Genomic DNA, 26,675 nt, shown 5'->3' with positions numbered 1-26,675 from the left:
AAGAGAAAATTAAGCCTATCATTTGAATAATATGTGATTTTTTAAAGTATTTTGCTCAGAATTTTAAAAATTTCTGGTGTAGTCCCATATTAAAGGCCCACATTTAAATACACATTCTTTTCTATTACTTCCACTTAATAAGGCAGAAATTACTGTTTCATTTCTACATTATTTCTGAAATATCTACATTTTCTTTACATGTATGTACTACTTCTGCATGCAGTAAAAAAACAGCTGAGATTTTCTAAATTGAGGTAAGTATTATTCACAAAGTAAATTCAATTCAGTAACAAGTATGTTAGGGCTTCCCCGGTGACTTCCCAGATGGTAAAGAATCACCTGCCAATGCAGAAGACTCAGGTTTGATCCCTGGGGTGGGAAGATCCCTGTAGGAAATGGCAACCCACTCCAGTATTCTTGCCTGGGAAATACCATGGACAGAGGAGCCCGGTGGGCTACCGTGCATGGGATCACAGAGTTGGACATGACTTAGCAACTAAACGACGAGTATGTTATACCTTTTTCCACATGGGTTTTGATCCCAGCTCTTCTCTCTCTGGCTTTCTGGGCCATTTCTCTAAGTTTCTCTTCATGTTTTTCCTTTTCTTTTTGAGCCATCTTTCTCTCTACTTGAGCACGCATTTCCACCGCTTCACGAGCCTGTAAGTGAAGTTAGATGTTAAATAAGATACTATCAGGGATAAAGAATTATAGCTGTCATTTAATTTCCTGACTAAACTCTGGCTTGAAAGAACAGTTAGAAGAATTCACATTTGTTACTGCTAATTAAAACACAGATTCTTGTCTACAAAAGATAACTCGCCTAGACGACACTGCAAACAGCTTTTTCACTCTGACTCCAATCAATCTTGTAAGTCAGTGTTTCACTAATGCTTTTTCACTGTTTCATTTTAGAAACAATCTAAAAAATAAAATTAAGCAATAACGCAATTTTCAATATCAATAATAGGAAGTGGTAATGTTTTCAAAATCAATCAGATCAACTCAAGATATAGCCTTAGTATAGATAAGCAAGAAATAATTTACATAAGGGTGCTCACTGTGACACAGAAGATATACTCTTGTATATTCTATGCCCATACCCTGATGCATGTAAACTTAAAAGACACATATTAATACCATAATATTAACAGACAGCCAATACTATGAATGCCATTTTCTGTGGCATTCAATACATCGGTATGTTTATTTTCCCTTCCATGCCACTGATCTTTTGGAAGACAGAGAAATAGGGAAAAATTATGAAACCCAGGAAGAGTAGGTGCCAACCTTCCCAAAATCGGGATCAGTCTAGTGAAGCACCGTTATTCTAGAATGTTGTGGGAAAGATGAATCACCAGTGGTGGGGTATGTATATGAGTTTGCAAAGGCCAAGACTGGGTCAGAACTGCCACCAGCACATGTCATCTCTGGAACACATACCACAGGTGAGAGCCTCTCTGGGTACTCAGCAATGTAACCCAAATAACAGTATCTTAGGTAATTTTGAACAGATTTACAAATTATCAAGAGCATCAAACAACTTAATTACAACAGACCAACCTTTCGATCAGCAATGTAGAGGGCTTCAGCCAGTTTTGCAAAATTTTCATTGATGTGAACTGTTTGCAGTCCTCTTCCATCGGCAGCCAGACGTTTATCTAATGGAATTGTATAACCCTAGGACAAAGGCAGGCAGAAAACATTGGTCACCAAAGAGCAACAATAGAGTCTTTAAAACTAGATTTATATATGTCCATTTTGACAATCATGTTAAGTTCTTTCTCCTTACATCTCTTTTCGTAATTAAGCAACAGTAGTAGCAGCTAACACTGAGGGCTTCGTGTAGAGGACTGTTTAAGCGTTTTATATTTATGGCCTCATTTATCCTTCACAGCAATTCTATAAGGCTGGTAATGGTAACATTATTATTTCCATTTCACAGATGAGGACACTGAGGTAGAAAGCCTAGGTCATACAGTTAATAAGCAGAAGAACTAGCATTTCAGAGTGCAAGCTCTGGGAAAACAGATTCTCATGTTAAATTTTGGGTTATAATAAAAGGAAATCACTACCAAATAGCTAAAGAGTTGCTCATCAAGTAAATGTAACAGTTATACAAAGGTAGAAGAAACCACTAAAATCATAGTGTCTATAGGTAACTTAATCTGCTGCACTGCTTTCATGACTTATCAGATTCTTGGAACCCTACACATTTTAGTAAACAGAAAAAAGATAAAAGTTTGCTAGACAATTAAGATTCTTTGTTTTGAAATTCTGCATCCTATTTCAACAACTCAAGGAATATGCTTGAACATTTATGAAACTTCCACGCTTAGCTTTATTCTTTCAGACTTTTGAGTAGACTACTAAATAATGACCTCCTGCCCATGGTCTTTATTCCTAATTCAAGGAGTGTTACAGACAGCTCAAGATGCCTCATAGTTATACATACATAAATATGTATGGTATACCAAACCAGACTACCCAACAATCCTTTTGTTTCAGGATGAGTGTATAACTTATTTTTGGCTGTGCTACAAGGCTTGTGGGCTGGATCTTAGTTACCCAAGCAGGGATCAAACTGGGCCCTTGGCAGTGAAAGTGCTGAGTCTTAACCACTAGACTGCCAGGGAATTCCCTAAGTTCCTTTAAGGAATAATTTGTATTTAAATCATGGATTGAGGTGGCCTTCTTCACACATTAAAAAAAGAATCATGAAATATTTGGGAGGAAAAGGAAATAATGATAAGGAAACTTATTTCGCAGTATTTTACAGATTATTCATGACTCCTAGATGCTTTGGTGATTAGTAGATATACATAGGATTTAAATAATTTATTCATGCATTGTTATAAACAGAAATAAATAATTTAAAAATGAAAGCACTGAATATAGCCAGACATTTATTTTGTTTTGTCATATGATTATTTAAATTGATCTAAATCCTTTCAGGAAGAATTTCAGATATAAATTTAAATTTTCTAAAGAATAGTATCTTTCACTGATATGTTACTTCATTCTACTCATTCCTTCTCTATGTGTTTCCAATAACTACATTTTACCAGGAGAATCTACATGGAACTCATGTGCCTGAAACACTAACATTTCTAATACATTAACATAAAAGGAAAAAGTCGTGTAAGTTGGGTGTTCCTTCTGGAAAACCTTCAGCTAAATGAGATGCTGAGGTTTCATCAAGTAACCCAGGCTGAAGGTCCTACCTGGGTGTTTTTCAGGAGGTTCTAATGCTGCTGCTGCTGCTGCTGCTGCTGCTGCTAAGTCGCTTCAGTTGTGTCCGACTCTGTGCAACCCCATAGACGGCAGCCCACTAGGCTCCCCTGTTCCTGGGATTCTCCAGGCAAGAATACTGGAGTGGGTTGCCATTTCCTTCTCCAATGCATGAAAGTGAAAAGTGAAAGTGAAGTCGCTCAGTCGTGTCCGACTCTTAGCGACCCCCTGGACCGCAGCTTACCAGGCTCCTCCATCCAAGGGATTTTCCAGGCAAGAGTACTGGAGTGGGGTGCCAATGCCTTCTCCAGTTCTAACACTAAGATACTGAATTTATGACAAGTTAATTACCTTTGCATTTTTCCAGTTTGAAATACAGGGAGGAATCTTCCATTCTTGCTGCTCCTTCACGGTCATCTGTGTTGAGAAAAGAGACGAAGAAGAGACATTTTTAAGATTTATAGTCTAGCAAAAAACTAAGTGCAACCTTTCTCTTCAAAGATAGTTCAATATATACTGATTTAATCAAAGGTCCTGATTCCATTTGTTTAGTGGCACTATATACTATGTTTCCACATCGTGGTTTCTAATAATAACTTTAATATAAAACATGGAATATAATCTATTTTTGACAGTTACAAATGCTGGTTAGTATTTTTACATATTTAAACTGATGTGAATACTTTCAGATGAAAACTTTTTCTTTTAGCTGGGTAATAAAATATACCTAAAAAAAAAGTCACCTGGACTATCAATTACAGACCTAATGATCCCAGGAACTTACTTCCTACAACTATGATAACATCTTTTCAAACAGCAGACCCTTTTCATTCCATTAAAAGCAGGGGTTAGGTTATTAATCATAAAGCTAACAGCTAACATTTTATATACATTCTCATACTATGGAACCACATGTTACAGTCTTGAGTAGGTCCCTATCTGATTTTGAAAAACAAGTTAAGGAAACAATACATTTGGTGAAAAGTAATAATATAGACATCTAGAATTTATTCTACAGGGGATTATTTATAAATTAGTAATCATGAGTACAAAAAGAGATTTTAAACTAGAGCAAAGATTACCTTTCGGCTAGGAGAATGCATGACAGGTGCAGGAGGAGAAGGTGGTCCCCGAGGAATTTTCTTATTAATCCTGAAGGATAAACCAAAGCACAACCACAGAATGATATACATTTTTCCTTTTTAGTCAGTAACTCAAGTCTTCCCTCCTCATTTTTTATTACATAAAGCTTCAAATAGACACAAAAACAAGAGTGTATAATGAATATCCATCTATTATACAGAAATGTGTTGAGAAGCTAAAGCGGGCATATTCAATCAAGAATGTGCAGATTAAGACCTGCTGAAAAAGGGGCACAAGCCACCCACACAGGGTCCTCAGATAGCCCTCTCAGCATCCAAGCTCCCAATCTGGAGAAGTGAAATCCAACTGGGTCATTTCAATTTAAGGTGCAGTTTTAATACATCCATACGATGAAGCACAGTCACAAGATTTATTACTTAAAGACCCCAGAAGTGAGGAGAGAGCAAAGAACTAAAGGACGAACAATCCTCTGTCCTAGGCCACAAGTGAGCAAGAGACAGAGAGCAGGGTAGTAATACCTAGTTGGCTGGGACAGAGGAGTCTAACGTTTCCTGGGACTTCACTCTAAGTGGTTATAGTAGTCCCCTGGTATCCAAGGATTGGTTCCTGGACGTCAAGGATACATTCCAAAACCCATGAATGCTTAAGTCCCTTAAACAGAATGGAATGGAGTAGTATTTCCATATAAACTATACACATTCTTCCTTATACTTTAAATCATTTCTATATTACATCTAATACAATGTAAATGTTGTATAAATAGTTGTGGTAGGCATGACATTTAAGTTTCGTTTTTGAAAACTAGGTGGAATTTTTTTTTCCCTTTTTGCTATGCCACGTGGCATGTAGGATCTTAGTTTCCCAACCAGGCATCGAACTCTTGTACCCTGCAGTAGAAGCACAGAGTCCTAACCACTGGACTCCCAGGGAAAACTCTCCTGACTGTTTTCAATCTGCAGTTGGTTTAATTTGCAGATGCAGAACCTGTGGACATGAAGAGCCAACTATATTTTAAAATGTTCCCTGGGAAAGGCAAAGTGGGAACTTATGACTGGCATCCTAAATGCAAGTCCTAATTTAAATGTCCAGTTTCTACATGGCAGTAGTGTCATCATACTGCAACATGCCTAGGCAGCAACTCAGGGGGAGAAAAGCTGTTTTCCTCAAAAGTTGTTTTTCTTATCACAACTGCTCAGTTTCAACAATTATTAAAACACAGCCAACTCTGTCATCATCATCACTACCCACTTCACCTCTACCGTATTATCATCATTTCACCAAATAATAATATTTTGCCTTCTTAAAAAACAGCTTTATTGAGGCACAACTAATGTACAACTAACTATACATAAAATGTACAATCCAATTAACTTTTGACACAAGTAAACACAACTTACTTGTGTGAGATCATCATCACAATTAAAATACTGAACATACCCATCACCTCCAAGTTTCTGCACGCCCCTTTGCCTATGCCTCTTTTTCCTCTCGTCTCCTATCCATACTCCCTCCTTCCTCACAGGCAACCATTGATCTACTTCCTGTCATTATAGATTAGTCTGCATTTTCTAGAGTTTTATATAAAAGTAATCATACAGTATGTATTTGTTTTTGTCTAGCTTCTCAGCATAATTATCTTGAGATTCACCCATGTCACTGTACGTATTAAAGTTTGTTTCTTTTTATGGCTTAACATTATTCCATGTATGAAAGTGAAAGTCATTCAGTCATGTCCGACTCTGTGTGACCCTGTGGACTATACAGTCCACGGACTTCTCCAGGCCAGAATACTGGAGTAGGTACCCTTTCCCTTCTCCAGGGGATCTTCCCAATCCAGGGATTAAACCCAGGTCTCTCGCATTGCAGGTAGATTCTTTACCAGCTGAGCCACCAGGGAAGCACTCCATGTATAGATGCCCCACATTTTGTTTATCCATTTATATGCTGATGGGCATTTCCCTCCTTTGAGATATATATATATATATATATATATATTTTTTTTTTTAGGAATAGTGGTGCCTTCTCATGAAACCACCTACTTACTTGAACCTTGGAGGCTCCATTGGATCTTTCTGCATTTCCACCATCCGGATAACTCTCTGTTTAGCGCCAGAGTTGAAAGCCACTCCTTGTTGAGATGGTGTGTATCTAAGGAATGTACAGGTATTTTACTTCTATTACAATCCTAAGCTGGACTACATTGTCAGTTTCTCTCACAAAGCAGTAATAGAAAATTGCAGTAATATTTAGGCAGAGCAGATAGTAACAGAGATAAGAGAACTAACAGCAACTAAGCAGAATGTAAACTAGAGTTGTATTAATTTGCAAATAACCCATCACAGTCCATTTTGAACCATGTTAAGTACCGTGTTCAATTTCATTAAGTAAGAAGTCTAGAAAATAGCACCTATTTTGTAAGTCTGCATTTGAGGAAAAAATAATATCCTCAGCAAGCAACTTAAAATTAGTAGTTTCTGAATAATCATAGCTATAAAACAGAAAGAATAATGGCAGCAGCCCTGTCAGCTCTGAATTTTTCTTTAATATCTATATGTGAATCATCTTTCCACATAAAGATTTAGTTGAGTGAAATTCCTCAAAATTTAGAAGTATTATAAGGATGGCTATTATTATATAAATGATATTAATACATTATTAATATTTATAGCATACTATCAAATAATTATAGTAGTATTGTATTATACATATTTCTAATATATTATTATATAGATATTATACACATATTTAAAAATGGAAGACTATAATCACTGTGGTTTACATCATATAGTCTGTGTAACTGTTAATTTCTAAAAGTAAAAAAAATGTTTTAAAATAGCATGACAGCTAATATCTTAAAAATTCTAATCACCATTTGCACTAAGAATCTACAGACATCAAGTAATTACTCAAAAAACTGCATTTCCAACTGTGACTAAGGATAGTGAAAGAATACCAGGACCCCCAACTCCAGTCACTTCCAACATGAAGCTAAAACCTCCAGGCATGATTCATACCGGATATACTGAGCAGGAGCCAGTTTATCAGCTGCTCGGACTGGCATGGCTGCAGCAACCTTCTGCGATACAGATTTTTCTAAAGCTACCCTTGTCTTTTCTGTTATCTGAAATAAGAAATGCCACAATGAGTGCTTTGAAAGTTAATGAAGATGTAAAAACTCATCTAAAATAATTACATATATCAATTCCCAGTTACCTCTTTAATGGCTTCTTCATCAGGTCTTTGAAGGTCTGGGTCATCTGCATTCATGACTTCCTTGGGAACCAGGTCAGTGTACTTACTATAAATGACCTAAAATGTTCAAACACAAGCAGGCTTAAGAAAAGCAAAGAATGAAGAGAAGCAACCTCATTAAGTCATTTCAGAAGTCAAAATGTCCTCTCAGCACACTTATAAATTTAGGACACAGATTTTGTCTTTTAGATTTTAAAACCAAAGAAGCTTAAAATATATACACAAATTGCTGCCCTGGCTATAAAAGCTAATAATTTTTGTCTGACCTCATGCATTTAAATTATTTCAGATCTTCTAATCAAGTCAGTATCCAAATAAATTGTGCCAACAAAATCTTACGCATCAGTGATCCCTATTTTTGAGGCTCACTAGGACTTGAAATTAATGATGATATAAATTGCCTAAAGCCCTATTATCTTGGATTACAAGCTCATTGGAATTTAAGTCAGGTTAGTGAATAATTTCCAAATCCAGTGGGCCTAAAAAATTTCATTGACCTGGCCCTACTTGTAATGTTTGTCTTTTATCGCATCATCTATATTCATAGATAAGAAAATGAACATATGCCATGGTCAAAAAACCCAGAACACATTCTTCCATGGAAAAAAAACCCTATACACACACCTTATTTCACACTCATTTAGGACTGTTTTCTGATCGGTGGGCCTCTGCCAAATAGAATATTACTGACTTTCATGCTCATGTATACTTCTTGAATACTTCCATAATAACCTACATGGCAAATTTTATAGAAAAATAGAAGTATTGGAAATTTAACAAATAAGCAGCATTCTAGATTTTGATGCTTGAGTTAGGCATTCTTTAACACACATACAGAGAAAGGACAACTTAACAACTTGCTTTCCCCCAGTTCTGGGCCTTTACAGGATATTGCTCTCAGTTATTTAACTGGATTCTAAACCTGAGTCTTGATTCAAAGGTCACGCATGCAAGGGTGAGGCCTCCTATGACTACCCTTGCTACAGGAGCAATTCCTCCCCATCCAATCATTTGGTGTCACAAAACTCTATTTGCTCTCTTTACAGCACTGCTCACAGTACGAAATAATCTATTTCAAATCTTTGTCTTCACCATTAAAGTAATAACAAAACAGCTAACATACATTAAGCACATATTTTGTGCTACTGTTCTTTTGTTATATATATATATAAACAAATTTAACTTTTTGTATCAACCCTATGAGGTGTGCACAACGATTATACCTATATCACTGATGAGGAATCTCTTATTCATTAAAGTATCTCCAGCGCTTATAACAATGCCTGGTTCACAGGAGGCTTTCAGTCAGTAGTTTTTATAAAAATGAATGAATGTATGACTTTTACAGATACTCTATTCTATGTTAAAGGTGTATGTATACATGTTGGGATTGCAGAAGGTTTTATATAAGCTTCTGATTTCCTGGAAAAACTGCATCATGGATATAGGCCAAAATCTATAGCTTGTCTTTCTCAGGAATGAGAAAAGGGAGCAGGTAAGAAGTACAGATACTTTACCATAAAACATGTTTATTGATATGGGAGCTACTAGTGTCACCATTGGAGAAGGAAATGGCAACCCACTCCAGTGTTCTTGCTTAGAGAATCCTGTGGATGGAGGAGCCTGGTGGGCTGCTGTCTAGGGGGTCGCACAATCAGACACGACTGAAGCGACTTAGCAACAGCAGCAGCAGTGTCACCATTCTCTCAGAGTGTTCATTTTGGAAGGTGCTCGGAAGCTCACTCTAGTGAGAAAAGCAAGGCTCAGTGTGTTAAGATCACACAGCCAGTAACTGACCTCAAAATCAAACACCTTTTCAGGATGGAAAAATCTGTATCTTAAGAATTAAAAGTTATATAACAACCTCTGGAAAATACTACCAAAACTATGAAGAGTTAACTACTTTTATACAGCAATCATTACAGGAAAGGATTTTAAGTAAATGGCTCCCTCATAGTCATACATGCTCAACATAAAGTCTCAATACTAATTTAGCATACAAGAGCCATTTGCTGCTTCTTATTTGGGTATTCCAAAGTTAATAACCCTTTAAATGAGCATCAATAAGATTCTAGCATCTCACAAAGCTGAGTGAAGGACATCTGAAGAGCGAGATTCCTCCAAGGTAATTAACTATAAAACCCCAAATTTTTATTGCCTGAGAATCAAATGTGCTGAAGAAACTCGCATCTCAGGAGACAAAGGGACTGGGGAGGATTATCTGAAAAATACAATATACTTTTGAGGGTATCAGGAGCACAGATGAGCTCTGTGAACAAGATAAAGTGGTAACTCATCTGTGAAACAGAATTTTTTTATGACTGAAAACTGGCAAAAGACTGGATTGACTAAAAGGATAAGCCTGTCAACATATCTACTGTTTCAGAGGTAGAAAGAAAACACTATCTTTTGGTTATATCAAAACACTATAGTTTGTGATATATTATGAACAAGGTAACAACATAAAATTTATCTTAGGGTTAAAGTTTGGAGGTTTTTTTCAGATGGGGAGGGTTGAAGGCATTCTTCTAGGTAATATCATATATGTAACATTTCCTATATAACTATTTCAGATGGAAAAATGTAAACACTTTTTAAGATTTACCACTGAAGTCACCACTGGACAAAAAAGGGATTTAGTTCTATTGACATTAAATTTTTTTCTCTTTCCCAATTTTGTATTACCATTAAGTCTTATACACAGTATTTACATTTAGAGAGATCAATGACCTTAGACTTGCCCTGGAATATGATCCCTTGGAACCTTGCCTGGTTCAACTCTTATACCTAGAGCTAGCATTTTCCATTCTTTTTTTCTGGCCATACCGCATGGCACGTGGGATCTTAGTTCCCTGAACAGGGATGGAACCTCATTCCCTACAGTGGAACTTCAGAGTCTTAAACACTGAACTGCCAGGGAAGTCCCACGCATTTTCCATTCTTGCTCTTTCACAGTTAATATTTCAGTGAAAAGTCCCTGGTATCTGAAGAATACCAGAGCCCTCTGATACAGATCAGAAATCACTACAATACAGTACAAATTCAATAATCCAATAAACCTTTGCATCCTAGGTCAAGGACCCTGCATATCAGCATCCTGAATAATGAATTCTTAAAAAATCTTATCTTGTACATTTAGTAGCCAGTTCCTATTACCACAGGAAAATCAGTGTTTTCATACAGGACAATGCTAATAGCTCCAACTCCCCTCCCAGGGTCTCTGAAAACATGTCAAGTGTTCCTGGTTAAAACAATGGCGGGGATGCAGTTGAGGCACTACTGGCATTTAATAGATAGTGCCAGTGATGTTAAACATAATTCAACGCTCAAGACAGTCCCAAACAGTCAAGAAGTGTCCCCCTCCTCCAAATACCAACGAATAGTTAATGTTGAATTATTAAATCCATTCAAAAACTTTATACATTAATCCATCTACTTAAAAAAAATGAAGCACATATTTATTAAAAGTGTGTAAGGAATTCAAATGTATATTCCAGGGGTATAAAGTCCAGCAAGAAGGAAATAAATCCATCATACAGCTCCCATCCAAGCAGTCACTCTATTCAGTATCTTTTTACTCAATTCAGGGAGTGTAGTCTTCTTTTTTTAATCTTCATTGTGGTTATTTATTATTATTTAAAAACAGTTTTCAGAGCAGTTTTAGGTTCACAGCAAAATTAAGAGGATGTAGCGAGACTTCCTACATACTACCCGCTCCTACACGCGTATAGCTTCCCCCATTTGAGTCAGGGTTAGTATGAACCTGAGAGTGGTACCCCTGTGAACTACTAGTCTAGGGTTCATGTCCAGGGGCTGCACTATCGACAGACATGTCAAGGCTTTAACTGTATAAAGAAAAATACTTTGGAGACCTTATTTGGCCAGAATACTGAAATCTAAAATTAAACAGTTCAGTTTTAACATTTCTACTCTACTTTCAATACAAAAGAATCACCAATACACATTTTAAATGGGCTAAAAGTATATTTCATTCAAAATTATACAACCTGTCAATGCCAAATTATTGTCCTAAAATGTTGCTTTTTCCTAATAAATAAGAGGAAAGGTAGCACATATCAGTAAAGAATAGTTACCATTCCAAAGAAAGAGCGATGCACCAAAATAAAGGCAAATAAAGGCCTTTGGGTACAGGATAAATTTCCAGGATGTGCTCTGCATGTACAGGGACCTATTTTTCCTTTTGTAGGAATGGACTGTGCTACCTTAGTGGCTTCAGAAAAAGTGTTAGTGTGTTAGTCACTCAGTTGTGTCTGACTCTGCGACCCCATGGGCTATAGCCTGCCAGGCTTCTCTCTCCATGGAATTCTCCAGGCAAGAATACTGGAGTGGGTGGCCATTTCCTTTTCCAGGGGATCTTCTCAACCCAGGGGTTGAACCTGGGTCTCCGCATTGCAGGCAGATTCTTTACCACCTAAGCCACCAGGCAAAAGTGGTTTTCCATTATTCAATATATATGGCTATAATTCTTCCAACAAACACTTTGGAATGCCTGTGTGTCAAGATGTCAGGCACTAAGTTAGGCATCAAAGAGGAAAATAAAGACATAATCTCTATACTCAAGGAGCTTATAATTAAACACCATAGACTGTTATTAGTGAAAGGATAATTACAACAAAAGGTGATGACTGCTACTAAACATAGGGAACAGGGAGAAAGGACACCCAATCCAGCCAAGGAGGATCAGGGAGATTACACTGGAATAGAGACACGTGAGTTGAAAGCAAGAGAATTTAGTCATAAGAAAGAACAGGGAGAGGACTTTTCCTAGCATGAGAGGGCACACAGGGGAAGTTCCCCAGGTAAAAATGTGTCATAACAGGGGAACTGCAAGAAGTTCCTTATAGCAGACATATTACGAGGAATGTCTGAAAGTTTCTTCTTCTGTAACAACAACCTGTAATGTTGATAATTTTGTACTGAAAATAAACAGAATGGCTAAAACTGGACTTTCAATTTTTAGACTTCAATATTCTGGTCGTGAACATTGATGCTAGGCTAGAAAGGTAAGCAAGAGGTCAAGTGTCTCATTAGGTGCTTGGCTGGTTTTCATCCTAAAGATTGTGGAAAGATTTTAAGTGTGCACGCTTATGCTGTGTTTGTGGTGGGGAGAGAGAGAGAAACAGAAAAACATGAACCACCATTTTTTCACTCAGGTTAAGACAAATGCCAAGGAGAGGAGTTCAGATTTTGCTGCAATAAATTACGCAAGAAAAGATAAGGGTCTGAATTAAGTAGCAGAGATGGAAATACCTGAGAAATGTTAAAGAAATAAGATAAATCATGGTAACTAACAGATTGAGAGTCTGAGGGAAATACAACAGAATAGAATGAATGTTAGGCAAAGGCTTTTTAGAGAACATACTGGCATTATATGTCACGTGAAATGTGAATATCCTCTGACCCAATACACATACTAAGAATTTATTTTATACAAATCTGTTGCTGTTGCTGTTGTTTAGTCGTATCTGACTCTATTGTGACCCCGTGGGTTGTAGCCCACCAGGATCCTCTGTCCAGGCAAGAATACTGGAGTGGGGTGGCATTTCCTTCTTCAGGGGATCTTCCCAACACAGGGATGGAACCTACATCTCCTGCACTGACAGATGGATTCTATACCCCTGAGCCATCAGGGAAGCTGTTATACAAAACACTGATGTGCAAAAGGATAGTTATATATGGATTTGACTAAAGCACTGCTTGCAAAAGTAAATAACTGGAAATTTTCAATGTTTAAAAACAATTAGGGCACAAGGCCACCATGAAAATCTATTTAGATTTTTCTTAATGAAGTAGACCTCTATGTACTAATAAAAAATCTTTAAAACAGTAAAAGTAAAAAAAAAAAAAATCAAGTCTATGGGAGTTATGAGAATTAAAATCTCATTTATTTAAAAAAAGATACATATATTTGCATGTATGTGTATATATATAAAGTGGGAATACATGTAAAAGTGACGTTACAAAGGAAAGGGGAAGAGATGAGATCTAGGATACACTAGAATACACTTGAAAAGATTAGATTTAGATAGGAAGAGATTTGTTATAAAGACAAAAGGAATAGTCAAGACAAAAAGGCAAGTGCAAGATAAAGAAAGCCAACAATTTTCTTCCAACAGTCTTATGTGCAAATAGATGGGGAGTCACCTGTTAAACTGAGAGAGGATGGAGAAGAGTAGGAGTTAAGCTTGGAGGAACATCAAGGGAGGCCAGCTGAAATCTGAGATATAAATTTGCATGACTGCATAATTGTTCTCCCCCTAAACTAGCAGCCATGATGGAGGAGCAAACAATGACATATCATCAGTGCTGTCTTAGAGAGTAAAATGAGAATGTTTGGGAGAGAGAGAAGAAGCAAAGGATAGGTACTGAAGGTTCTCAGGTACTGTCCCCAATACAATCAATTCTAAAGAGATCTTTTATCTCTATTAGGAGTATTTATTTATAAGAAAAAAACTAGGTCTTAAAAACAGTTCCTTGGCTCTGGGTGTGGCTGCTCTATGATGAGGTTATTTTAAACAAATTTTATTTTTGGTCTTTGGATTACTTTGTAAGCAGGGCCATCCTAAAACTAGCAAGTGCCAGTTTTGTACTTAATCATGGGAGAAAGAAGTTTATGTGATTTATTCTATTCAGACGAACCATCAAAACAATTAAGTATGTACGTATTTTGGAAGAGAAATAGAAAAGACTATAGACAAAACTAAATTTTGATTTTTTTAGGACTGCCAGAATTGTAGATTTTTAAAAATTTACTAGTACTTAATAAAAGCTAGTATTATAAAAGAACTGCTTTTCATATATGATGCTGTATGTCAATTATATCTCAATAAAACTGGAAGGGAAACAAGGATTGTTTTTAAAATGTAAAACAAATACATGGAATCCCTAAGTATTAATATATATAAACTTATCATCAATTTGAGGAATTTCTAAGGAAAAAGTCATTGCTGTTATGAAGCCATGTTATATTGTTCATACTGTTATGAAGTCATCTTCAGTTAGCCTAAGTATACTTCATTGTTACTTCTGACATAAACTAAATGGCCAAAGAGTTATCATTTTCACACAATTAAAAAAAAAAAAGATTTCTCACGAAATATTTATTAATGGGGGAAAAAATCAATGAGAGGGTTACCTTGTCTTTTGACTGTCCTTGTCGAGCAATTGCATCATACTTAATTTTTCCTTCAGCATCCACCTGAATGGCCAATGCATTTGACATTTTTTTCTTTCGTCCCATATCCAGGGGATACTGGGCCACGTGGATCTCTGGAAAAGCCCCTCCATCTCCAAAATCCTATGTAAATAAAGAGAAATAAAAAGAATGTTCAATAACAGTAACTTGAGATTTAAGATATAGTCACTCTTTCAGCAGGTAACTATTGAGCCCTTATGCTAGATGCTAGAGAAATGGCAGTAAACAAAGCAGGGGTCTCTGATCTTATGGAGTGTACATTTTAGTGGGCAAAGATATAAAAGGCATAATTTCTGGCTTGTGATAAATGCCTTGAAAGCAATAAAGGGGCTGGGAAGACAGGCTGTTTTTGACAGTGTGGTTGGGATAACCTTTGTGAAGAGGTAGTATGAGGTAAAGCCTGAATGATGAGAAATCAGTCATGGGAAGATCTGAGGGAAGCATTTTCTAGGCAGATTAAACAGCAAGTGTGAAGGCCCTGCTTCAAGACTGAGCTCAGCATGTTCTAGGAAACGAGGTCTAGTGGGGCTGTAGCTTATTGAGGGCAGAGGTGCAGACATATAAGCAATTAAGTCTGTTTGGGAAGATAACAAACATCAGATCATGAAACAGCTCCTAGATCATGGCAAGGATCTGGATTTTAAGTACATGGCAGGAAGAAATTAAGCAAAATGTTTAGTATAAGGAAAAGATTTTTCATTTTAGCATACATAATTTTCTTAGTGAAAGACAGGTCAAGCTATAGTTAGAGCAGAAATGTAAAGAAATGGGGAGTTCCCTGGTGGCCTAGTGGTTAGGATTCCAGGCTTTCACCACCACGGCCTGGATTCAATCCCTGGTCAGGGAACTAAGATTCTGCAAGCTGTGCAGCACAGCCAAAAAAGAGAAAAAGTAAAGAATTACATTTCTTCTTCAGATTTTAAGAACATGATAGTATTTATTCAGTGTTCCATGAGAAGCAAATAGGAAGCATCCAGAAATGAGTGTACCACATTTCTAATGATGATTACATATAATTATTTAGAAGACAGAATTAAGAATTCTAAAGGAGAAAGCTAAGTCTGTCAATGAAGTTTAAAATTACAAAAAAAGTCTATCATTCAAGTTAACATATGGACATTAAATTTAAAGTTTTATTAAATTAATAATATTTGCTTCAGTTCAGTTCAGTTATTCAGTCATGTCCTACTCTTTGCGATCCCATGAATCGCAGCACAACAGGCCTCCCTGTCCGTCAACAACTCCTGGAGTTTACTCAAACTCATGTCCATCGAGTCAGTCCATCCAGCCATCTCATTCCTATCGTCCATCCAGCCATCTCATTCTCTGTCATCCCCTTCTGCCCCCAATCCCTCCCAGCATCAGGGTCTTTTCCAATGAGTCAACTCTTCGCATGAGGTAGCCAAAGTACTGGAGTTTCAGCTTCAGCATCAGTCCTTCCAATGAACACCCAGGACTGATCTCCTTTAGAATGGACTCATTGGATCTCCTTGCAGTCGAAGGGACTCTCAAGAGTCTTCTCCAACACCACAGTTCAAAAGCATCAATTCTTCGGCGCTCAGCTTTCTTTACAGACCAACTCTCACATCCATACATGACACTGGAAAAACCATAGCCTTGACTAGACGGACCTTTGTTGGCAAAGTAATATCTCTGCTTTTCAATATGCTATCTAGGTTGGTCATAACTTTCCTTCCAAGGAGTAAGCATCTTTTAATTTCATGGCTGCAATCACCATCTGCAGTGATTTTGGAGCCCCGAAAAATAGTCTGACACTGTTTCCACTGTTTCCCCATCTATTTCCCATGAAGTGATGGGACCAGATGCCATGATCTTCGTTTTCTGAATGTTGAGTTTTAAGCCAACTTTTTCACTCTCCTCTTTCACTTTCATCAAGAGGCTTTTTAGTTCCTCTTCACTTTCTGCCATAAGGGTGGTGTCATCTGCATATCTGAGGTTACTGACATTTCTCCCGGCAATCTTGATTCCAGCTTGTGCTTCTTCTAGCCCAGCATTTCTCATGATGTACTCTGCATAGAAGTTAAATAAGCAGGGTGACAATATACAGCCTTGATGTACTCCTTTTCCTATTTGGAACCAGTCTGTTGTTCTATGTCCAGTTCTAACTGTTGCTTCCTGACCTGCATATAGGTTTCTCAAGAGGCAGGTCAGGTGGTCTGGTATTCTCATTTCTTTCAGAATTTTCCAGTTTGTTGTGATCCACACAAAGGTTTTGGCATAGTCAATATTTGCTTAGTACCTTATTAAAACTTAGAAAATATAATTCACACATATATTCTCATTTAATTCTTGTAGTTCTTCAACACCTCATATTTTCATATGGAGAAAATAAGTTTAGAAAAATTAAAAGTGATTTTTCGAAGGTCTCATGGATAGCTATGAGGACTGGAACCTGTATCTTTTTTTTTTTTTCAAGTTCAGGGAACAATTTTATTTTATATTTTTACTTTATTTTACTTTACAATACTGTATTGGTTTTGCCGTACATTGACTTGAATCCATCACGGGTGTACATGCGTTCCCAAACATGAACCCCCCTCCCACCTCCCTCCCCATAACATCTCTCTGGGTCATCCCCATGCACCAGCCCCAAGCATGCTGTATCCTGCGTCGGACATAGACTGGCGATTCGATTCTTACATGATAGTATACATGTTTCAATGCCATTCTCCCAAATCATCCCACCCTCTCCCTCTCCCTCTGAGTCCAAAAGTCCGTTATACACAGCTGTGTCTTTGTCTTTTTTGTTGTCTTGCATACAGGATCGTCACTGCCATCTTTCTAAATTCCATATATATGTGTTAGTATACTGTATTGATGTTTTTCTTTCTGGCTTACTTCACTCTGTATAATCGGCTCCAGTTTTATCCATCTCATCAGAACTGATTCAAATGTATTCTTTTTAACGGCTGAGTAATACTCCATTGTGTATATGTCCCACAGCTTTCTTATCCATTCATGTGCTGATGGACATCTAGGTTGTTTCCATGTCCTGGCTATTATAAACAGTGCTGCGATGAACACTGGGGTACATGTGTCTCTTTCAATTCTGGTTTCCTCGGTGTGTATGCCCAGCAGTGGGATTGCTGGGTCATAAGGCAGTTCTATTTGCAATTTTTTAAGGAATCTCCACACTGTTTTCCATAGTGGCTGTACTAGTTTGCATTCCCACCAACAGTGTAAGAGGGTTCCCTTTTCTCCACACCCTCTCCAGCATTTATTGCTTGCAGATTTTTGGATCGCAGACATTCTGACTGGTGTGAAGTGGTACCTCATTGTGGTTTTGATTTGCATTTCTCTAATAATGAGTGATGTTGAGCATCTTTTCATGTGTTTGTTAGCCATCCGTATGTCTTCTTCGGAGAAATGTCTATTTAGTTCTTTGGCCCATTTTTTGATTGGATCGTTTATTTTTCTGGAATTGAGCTGCATAAGTTGCTTGTATATTTTTGAGATTAGCTGTTAGTCAGCTGTTTCATTTGCTATTATTTTCTCCCATTCAGAAGGCCGTCTTTTCACCTTGCTTATATTTTCCTTTGTTGTGCAGAAGCTTTTAATTTTAATTAGATCCCATTTGTTCATTTTTGCTTTTATTTCCAGAATTCTGGGAGGTGGATCATAGAGGATCCTGCTGTGATTTATGTCGGAGAGTGTTTTGCCTATGTTCTCCTCTAGGAGTTTTATAGTTTCTGGTCTTACATTTAGATCTTTAATCCATTTTGAGTTTATTTTTGTGTGCGGTGTTAGAAAGTGCTCTAGTTTCATTCTTTAACAAGTGGTTGACCAGTTTTCCCAGCACCACTTGTTAAAGAGATTGTCTTTACTCCATTGTATATTCTTGCCTCCTTTGTCAAAGATAAGGTGTCCTAGGTGTGTGGATTTATCTCTGGGCTTTCTATTTTGTTCCATTGATCTATATTTCTGTCTTTGCGCCAGTACCATACTGTCTTGATGACTGTGGCTTTGTAGTAGAGCCTGAAGTCAGGCAAGCTGATTCCTCCAGTTCCATTCTTCTTTCTCAAGATTGCTTTGGCTATTCGAGGTTTTTTCTATTTCCATACAAATCTTGAAATTATTTGTTCTAGTTCTGTGAAAAATATGGCTGGTAGCTTGATAGGGATTACATTGAATTTGTAAATTGCTTTGGGTAGTATACTCATTTTCACTATATTGATTCTTCCGATCCATGAACATGGTATATTTCTCCATCTATTAGTGTCCTCTTTGATTTCTTTCATCAGTGTTTTATAGTTTTCTATATATAGGTCTTTAGTTTCTTTAGATAGATATATTCCTAAGTATTTTATTCTTTTCATTGTAATGGTGAATGGAATTGTTTCCTTAATTTCTTTTTCTACTTTCTCATTATTAGTGTATAGGAATGCAAGGGATTTCTGAATGTTGATTTTATATCCTGCAACTTTACTATATTCATTGATTAGCTCTAGTAATTTTCCGGTGGAGTCTTTAGGGTTTTCTATGTAGAGGATCATGTCATCTGCAAACAGTGAAAGTTTTACTTCTTTTCCAGTTTGGATTCCTTTTATTTCTTTTTCTGCTCTGATTGCTGTGGCCAAAACTTCCAGAACTATGTTGAATAGTAGTGGTAAAAGTGGGCACCCTTGTCTTGTGGAACCCATATCTTTTGACTCCAAAAGCCTTTACATTTCCTACTAAACTGAAGTATCTTAGCTCAAGAAAGGGCAAGAAATCAGAGGAAAAATCTATTAATATTCATCATTTAGAGGGGATTTGATGAAAAAAATTTACGAAAATCGCCACTTTTATATGTCCTCCTCCTTCAAGAAATATTTCATTAGATCCTAGATATATGATTTTCTAGGTACAACATGCTTACGTGCTAAAGAAAGGTTTGACATCTTTTAAAACAAATAATAGAGCTGAAGGTGTTTTCTTGTAAATCAGGCAGAAAATAGGTAAAACAGTCCCTGGAATGGCCCTACCTGTTCCCAAGACATCAAGCTGACATGTGCTCAGATCTGCGGCCGCTAGGTCGCTCAGTTGTGCCCGACCCTGTGAAACCCCAGAGACGGCAGCCCACCAGGCTCCCGCGTCCCTGGGATTCTCCAGGCAAGAACGCTGGAATGGGCTGCCATTTCCTTCTCCAATGCATTAAAGTGAAAAGTGAAAGGAAAGTCGCTCAGTCGTGCCCGGCCCTGTGCGACCCCAGAGACGGCAGCACACCAGGCTCCCCCATCCCTGGGATTCTCCAGGCAAGAACGCTGGAGTGGGGTGCCATTTCCTTCTCCAATGCATGAAAGTGAAAAGTGAAAGAGAAGTCGCTCAGTTGTGTCCAACTCCTAGCGACCCCATGGACTGCAGCCCACCAGGCTCCTCCGTCCATGGCATTTGCCAGGCAAGAGTACCCAAGTTGGGTGCCACTGCCTTCTCCTCAGATTTGCTAGAGTTCTTCAACTATAACAAGCACTTCAGGACTTAGATGTGGCATTATGCAGTCACTAAGCTTGCCAGAAAATCATAGCTTTTACTTTAAAAACTAGAACAAAATGCTTTCTTCCACAGAATATTCACTCTCCTCCAGAAGCATTCACAGTATCTCCATCAGGTGGCCATTTTGGATTGATTTTCAAATAAACTGGTCGGCTCCACCAGGATATAGGAATCCTATGATAGTCATGTAAGCTTTTAAAAACTAATAGTACTAAATGTTAAATGTCCTGATACTGAAATGCAAGTAAGGATGCGATTTCTGTTGTATGTAGATGAAGCCTGCCATCCTCACTCTAATCTACTGAGAGGCCAAACTCAGAATATCTATAATCCCATAAAAGAGACACTTCAGTCTTCTATTAGATAATGGCAATTACTACCTTTTTGCCCCAGATAAGGCAGCATTATGGCCTCCTTTATAATCATTTATTTTGCTCTGCTTCTCACAAATAACATTATCAGTGAAAATAAAAGCAACAACACAAAAATACCTTCAGAGGTATCAGAAGGCTGGCCTTCAGACACTAGAATTAATAAAGAACAGAGTATAGTTGAACAAAAACCAACCAAACAAAAAACACCTGGGAATATGTTAGGAGAAGACATGATTTAGCTGGGTGTTCCTCTTTGAGGCTGTACAAAGAATGTGGCAGGCAGGAATAATGACAAAGGAGAGAGGCTGAGAATACAGTTGGTTTTATAGAGGTGCTGAGCAACATATTTCAATCCAATGAATAATTAGTTCCATGATCACCACTTGGAGGCATATGAAAAAAAGTTTAGGACTTGACCCTTTCTATTTGTGAAGCAAAATTATAACCATGTAAAGACAGAACAAAACAAAGTGATAAAATTATAATAACTGGGTACAAATAAATAGGCACAGAGATTTTTAATAGGGCAAGTATATCCCTTGGGAAGTGGAGGAGGAAAATTTGCAGGAGTCAGAATGAAAATAGGAAGATGGAGAAGAAACAGGAAGAGGCCTTGGGGAGGCAAGCCTCAAGTGTCTGCATTTCTCCGTAGGTAAAAATGGTGATTAAGCATGGGCAGTCTGCCCCTGGAATTAGGGAAGGGAATACGCATTGAACTGATGTACAAGATCCTGAGTAATGAGGAGAATAAGTGCTTTGTGATCTAGCTAGAGACATAAAAAGATCATTTCAGATTCCTCCTTCTCCCTCACTGCCTCTGAATTAACCATCAAATTCTGTCTCTTATACCTTCTCCCAAACTGATCTAAGCTGTACATTCTCCGATTGAAGATAAGAAAACAGAGGAAGAGAGCTTAGGATCTGTCCAGGGTCACACAAATAGTAAGGAACACAGCTATACAGAAAAAAAAAATTAATAAAAAGAATCTTCTCATCAGTGTTCTATCCACTACAACTAACAGGAAAGAAATCAGAAAAGCAAATGCTGCCAGAGTTTTCCCTGGAGAAGAGTTGCTTCTTCAGGGTGATGTGGCACTGTACACACAGGGAAGAGGGAGGGAAAGGTACCCGAATGTGGAACCATTCTTTCATTTTTCTCTCTCACCTCCCCATTATTTTCCATACACTGTAAGTCCCAATTTAGAAAGAGTATGTTAATTTCTTCTGTACATGAGTGACAGTTTGACATAAGAGACATACATTGGTATACTTCTCTAGTGATCACAAACCAGTGAGAATAAGCAAGACAAAAAGCTCAATCTTCTGAGGGAAGTACATGTCTTGAGAGCTCACAACTAGAATCTCTATCACACTGGAACTCATATGCAACAGTTCTAGGGTTTACATTTACTTTACAAAGGTGCTATAATAAATTTCAGCAAAACCGTTTACCTCTAGTAACCGAGGTATCCAACCTTTCCGGTAACCATACGGGGGAGGCTCTCTTCGGGAGGAGACCAGTGAGGTCTGTCGTGATCTCTGGGATCGTGCCTTTTCTTCAGCCTCAAGCTGGTCCTGAGACAGCTGAGTAGGTGCAGGTAAAAAGCTAGAAACAAAGACAGAAAAAGTAAGAATTTTAAAAATTCTTACATTTTATTATTGCAATTTGCCCATCAAACACTATTTTCCTATTATATTTCTTCCTTTGGGCAAAAGAGCAAAGTTTCCAATGATTTATGGCAGGGTTAAATATTTGCTGCTTTATTATGCCTGGAAAAGAAATAAGTACTAAGAGACATACAGTAAAAATATCTGACCAGGATGCAGGCAACCAGTGCCCAGAATTAAGAAATTTCACATAATAAACCACTAGTTTTTATGCCTCCACATTTCTTTTCTTGTAACAAGTAAATTTTCTCAATTACCGAGGGGTCAACTCTCTAGAATAAGATGGTCTTAGTGTCTTTAATACCCCTTAAAAAAAAAAAAAGGAACGCCTCACGAATTTCACATTCGCTTCATGCATGTCATCCTTGTGCAGGGGCCATGCTAATCTTCTCTGTATTGTTCCAATTTTAGTACATGTGCTGCTGAACCGAGCACTTTACTATTCTTATACTCCTTATGTTTAACTATTTTACCCTTATGCTTCCTACATTTAACTATTTTAGCATTAATACAAAAAAATAAGTATTAGCACTGAAAGTGACAAAGAGGTGGATAAAAAAAGAAACAAAACAGGAGATGCATATTTAAGTGCATTTCCCCAAGGGTATCTAGTTTGGGATGTAATTTAAAACTTGAGAGGTTTTAACCATTCTTAACTTTTAAGTATGATAAAAGTTATTACAGAGATATACCAAAGTACCACAAAAGGATTCCAGTATGTAAATAATATACCCAATGGAAAAGTTAGGGTCTCTTTGTGATTCTTGGCTAGTAAGAATATTTGAATAAGCAGCAGAGCTTATTTATTAAAAAAATATTTATTGGTTGCTGGGGTGCTAGCACTGTGCTAGGTAGGAAAGGAGACGATGAACTGAGAAAGATAGATGGGTGCTGTAGAGAGAGATCAAAATCACACAACTCCGTAATTACCAGTTATACTAAGTGATCAGAAAAAGTACAAAGTGTTGCGATAGTGTTTATCAGAAGAATCTAATCCAATCTGGCGGGTCAGGTAATGTGATGGTAAGAAGTTTGAGTTCAGAAGCTATCCATGCCACACACTAACTTTTAGTTGCTTACCTCTCTGAACTTCAGTTTTCTCATTTGTAATGATGGACCAAAAGATTATCTACCTCTCAGAGCTGTTTTAAGTATTAAATGAGACCACCCATGAACAACGTGGCACAGAGTCTGGCTACCATTCAGTGTGTGTTCCATAAATATTTGATTTTTTGGAGCTGTTCCACAATTCCCCCAGCGTAAGTTAGTTGCCCTTCACCTATGCTCTCATAAGACCCTCTTAACACCACTACTACAACATCTGTCTTACTGTACTGCAATCACTATCGATTTATCTTTCTTTCTCTCATTAGACTGTCGGCAACTTGAGGGCAGGAATCACACTTTCTGTTTCTTTAATCCTTAACTCTTAGAGCACTGCCTAACTAGCTCACAATAGGGCCTTACTCAAATGTTGGCTGGAGAAATAAATTCACTCTACTCTTTGCACTCATCATTTTTCGGTCACAAACTTATTGCCTTTCTTTAAACAAATCATTTCTGTATCTGCTTTCCCACTGCCATAGGTATTCTATTTACTTATTAAGAAAACTCTTCATCAGATTCTTTAGTGCTTGCTTCTTAGTATTCCTGTCCCTGCTCAATTATACCTCCCTACAGCTGTTACCTGACCAAAACAGCATTCCACCCTGCTCTTTGCGTCACTCTCTATACCTTTATTTTATTCCTAGTACTTACTACCTGAAATTGTATTACTGATTTGTTTACTCCTATAGTCTGTCTTCCCTAGAATGTAAACTCTGAGGGTAAGAAGAGTCCCTGACAGAATCAATAGCAACACTAGCTGACACAAAGTACTTTCAATCCATGCAATCCCAACATATGCAATTTACTAAGCAAATGAATGGATGAAAGGAGTCAAAACATTTTGGGCTTATACCATAGCTGTTTCCAGTAAACCATGTATACTAACACATAGAGGGATACAAAGTCAGAAACAAAGAAGCCAAAATATTTACTTAGGTTTCATTTCTCTTTTACCTTTTGTTGGAAGAAAATGATCATTCTAGTCACTAAAACGATCAAAAGGCAGGCAGCTTGTCAAGGCAGAGTTTGGACAATCTAGTAAACAGGTAATCTGGCCTGGATTATAATGAGAACACATCCTAGCCTTCCAGAGAGTCTTAATATTGCTGTTCCCTGTAAAGGATGACAATCCCATGAGGTACTTTCCTATGGTAGGGGTGGGCTGCTTAAGTGAACAAAAGTCTACCTCAGTATTTCTCAACTGGGGGCAAAATAACTACAATGCAGATATCTGACAACACCTGGAGACATTTTGTTATAACTTGTGAAGCAGAGGGAAGAGAAGAGGTGGGGATGCCACTGGCATCTACTGGGTACAAGCTAAAGATACTCATGAACATCTTAATGTAGGCAGGGAGGCCCCATATAAGAATGAATTATCCAGCCCCAAATGTCAACAGAGCCGCTGTGGAGACATCTTAAGTCTATCCTTTCCTTTTTACTAGCCTCTGCTGTTAAGAATCTCTGGGAGATCTTGGCGATAACAACACTTCACCTGGAAACTTGAGACTGTCTATAGAAACCAAATCAGCTAAAACTCCATGTAAGTCCCCAAGACAAGCTACTTAATGACTGCACTCTGCTATCGCAATTTTAAGCACCCAATGCCAACAAGAACTCTGGTATTTTTGCTTTGTGTCCTTTTCAATTCCATCTTTTCCACAAAGCCTTTCCTCATAACACTACTAGTCTCTGTCACACTGCCTCCCACCTGAAGGGCACTCACTCGCATGTTTGCTGCCTGCAACACTTACTAAAGAAAATGCTCCAGTTCATTCAGCCCATTCCATCTAATTCTTTTTGCACTTCACGCTAGCACTACATAATAAGCATTCTGTATTATTCTTCGTTTCGTATCTGTAGGCCTTGTACCCCAATCTTCCCTGCTGCCAAAGACTGTCAGATTTTCCTTCTGTATACACACAAACCCTAGGACAGGACAAGGCACCCAAAAGAAATCTCTCATCCAAGTATTTTTACGGTTCATAACGGTCATCAGCCCAGACAAAGGCGAACAAGGAGAATGAAGAGTGTCAGGGGAGCTGAGGCAGATATCCTAACGCGATTCCTTTCTTTACCCTCTTGGGCACTCAACTTTTCCCGTTGCAGTTCGTTTGCGTGTAAAGTTTTCTACTGAGATGGGGCAGCAAGGTCGGAGTTACGTAACTCCTTCGAATCTCTTCTTTAAGCATCTTTTCCTTAAAGGCCAGGACCATTTTAATCACTTGCAGTTGCCAAGGCAACTGGGAACCGCAAAAATCATACTCGGTTCTATCTAAGGGAAGAAATTCTAAAAAAGCCCAAAGTTAAAAGTGCGGGCAGCGACGGGACCTAGCAGACAGCGGCCACTACCGTAGCTTTTGATTTTAAATCTCCTTCAGTACCGCTCTCCCCAGCCCTTTTTTTCCAGGAGTCCTGGTTTCGGACAGAAACAGAAGAAAAGACTTCGGCGAAAAAACAGCCAGGCAGTCGCCGTCTCCCGCCCGCTCCACTCTGCCCAAATAAGCCCCTGCCCTCCACACACCCGCATCGCGCCCACCCGAGCCGCGGACCAGAGGCGGAGCCCTCCACACCCTCAAGACGCTCAAACCAAAAACACGCGCGACTCCGCGGTCTCTCAGGCCAGAAACCTATTGGCTACGCCGCGACTTTCGGCCCTAGCGAGGGGGCGAAGGCAACCCGGGAAGCCGCTGAGGAAAGACCCCAGCTTCGGCGAGGCCTAGCTGTCCCAGCGGCCTGTAGGAAGGCCCAGCCGTGGCCTCGGCCTACAGTTGCTCTGTGGCCCGGGCCTGGTGACGGCCCGGAGAGTGCGGGCAAAGAAATGAAAAAAGGTGGGTACTCCCAGACCCTTCCGTATCGAGGACCCGAATCAACAAACCCACCTGGTGAGCGCCATCTTCTTCCGCTTCTTCCAGCGCGAGCGACAGCACCGCGGGGCGGGCCTTTCCCGGGCGGAGAGCTGTGGAAAGGAAGGAGCGCGCGGTGCGCATGCGCCCTAGCCGAACGGCCTTCTGGGACTTGTAGTTCTTTGAACAAGACTATAATTCGGTTCCATTGTCAACCAGAGTTCTGGGATACACGGTTCACTTAAGAAAAACCAAAACGCATCGCTCTTACACTATGACATGATAGAGCATTCCCTAAGCAAGATACTAACGAAGTTGAGATGCCTTTTAAGTCGCTTTATTTTCAGTTCAGTTGAGTTGCTCAGTCGTGTCCAACTCTTTGCG

General features: G+C 38.4%; 1 protein-coding gene and 1 pseudogene across 2 annotated transcripts in view; both read right to left on the bottom strand.

Annotated features, from left to right (window-relative positions):
- SNW1 (SNW domain containing 1) overlaps window positions 1-26,378 on the bottom strand; it is a 36,888-nt gene extending 10,510 nt beyond the window's left edge. For both annotated transcript variants that reach the window (XM_068963716.1, XM_068963717.1), the window contains exons 1-10: window positions 26,328-26,378; window positions 22,123-22,276; window positions 14,744-14,905; window positions 7,549-7,644; window positions 7,350-7,456; window positions 6,379-6,483; window positions 4,314-4,383; window positions 3,583-3,648; window positions 1,564-1,680; window positions 519-660 (exon numbers count right to left, since the gene is read on the bottom strand). In XM_068963716.1, coding sequence (XP_068819817.1) covers window positions 519-660; window positions 1,564-1,680; window positions 3,583-3,648; window positions 4,314-4,383; window positions 6,379-6,483; window positions 7,350-7,456; window positions 7,549-7,644; window positions 14,744-14,905; window positions 22,123-22,276; window positions 26,328-26,341 — 1,033 coding nt within the window. In that variant the 5' untranslated portion in view covers window positions 26,342-26,378. The remainder of the gene's footprint in view (window positions 1-518; window positions 661-1,563; window positions 1,681-3,582; window positions 3,649-4,313; window positions 4,384-6,378; window positions 6,484-7,349; window positions 7,457-7,548; window positions 7,645-14,743; window positions 14,906-22,122; window positions 22,277-26,327) is intronic.
- Window positions 22,653-22,773, bottom strand: LOC138074665 (U6 spliceosomal RNA; annotated as a pseudogene).
- Window positions 26,379-26,675: the final 297 nt, after the last annotated feature.

This window comes from Capricornis sumatraensis, chromosome 2, assembly GCF_032405125.1.
Source record: "Capricornis sumatraensis isolate serow.1 chromosome 2, serow.2, whole genome shotgun sequence".
Taxonomy (NCBI): domain Eukaryota; kingdom Metazoa; phylum Chordata; class Mammalia; order Artiodactyla; family Bovidae; genus Capricornis; species Capricornis sumatraensis.
Note: the sequence above shows the minus strand (reverse complement) of the source record. Positions and strands in the feature narration are given on the sequence as shown.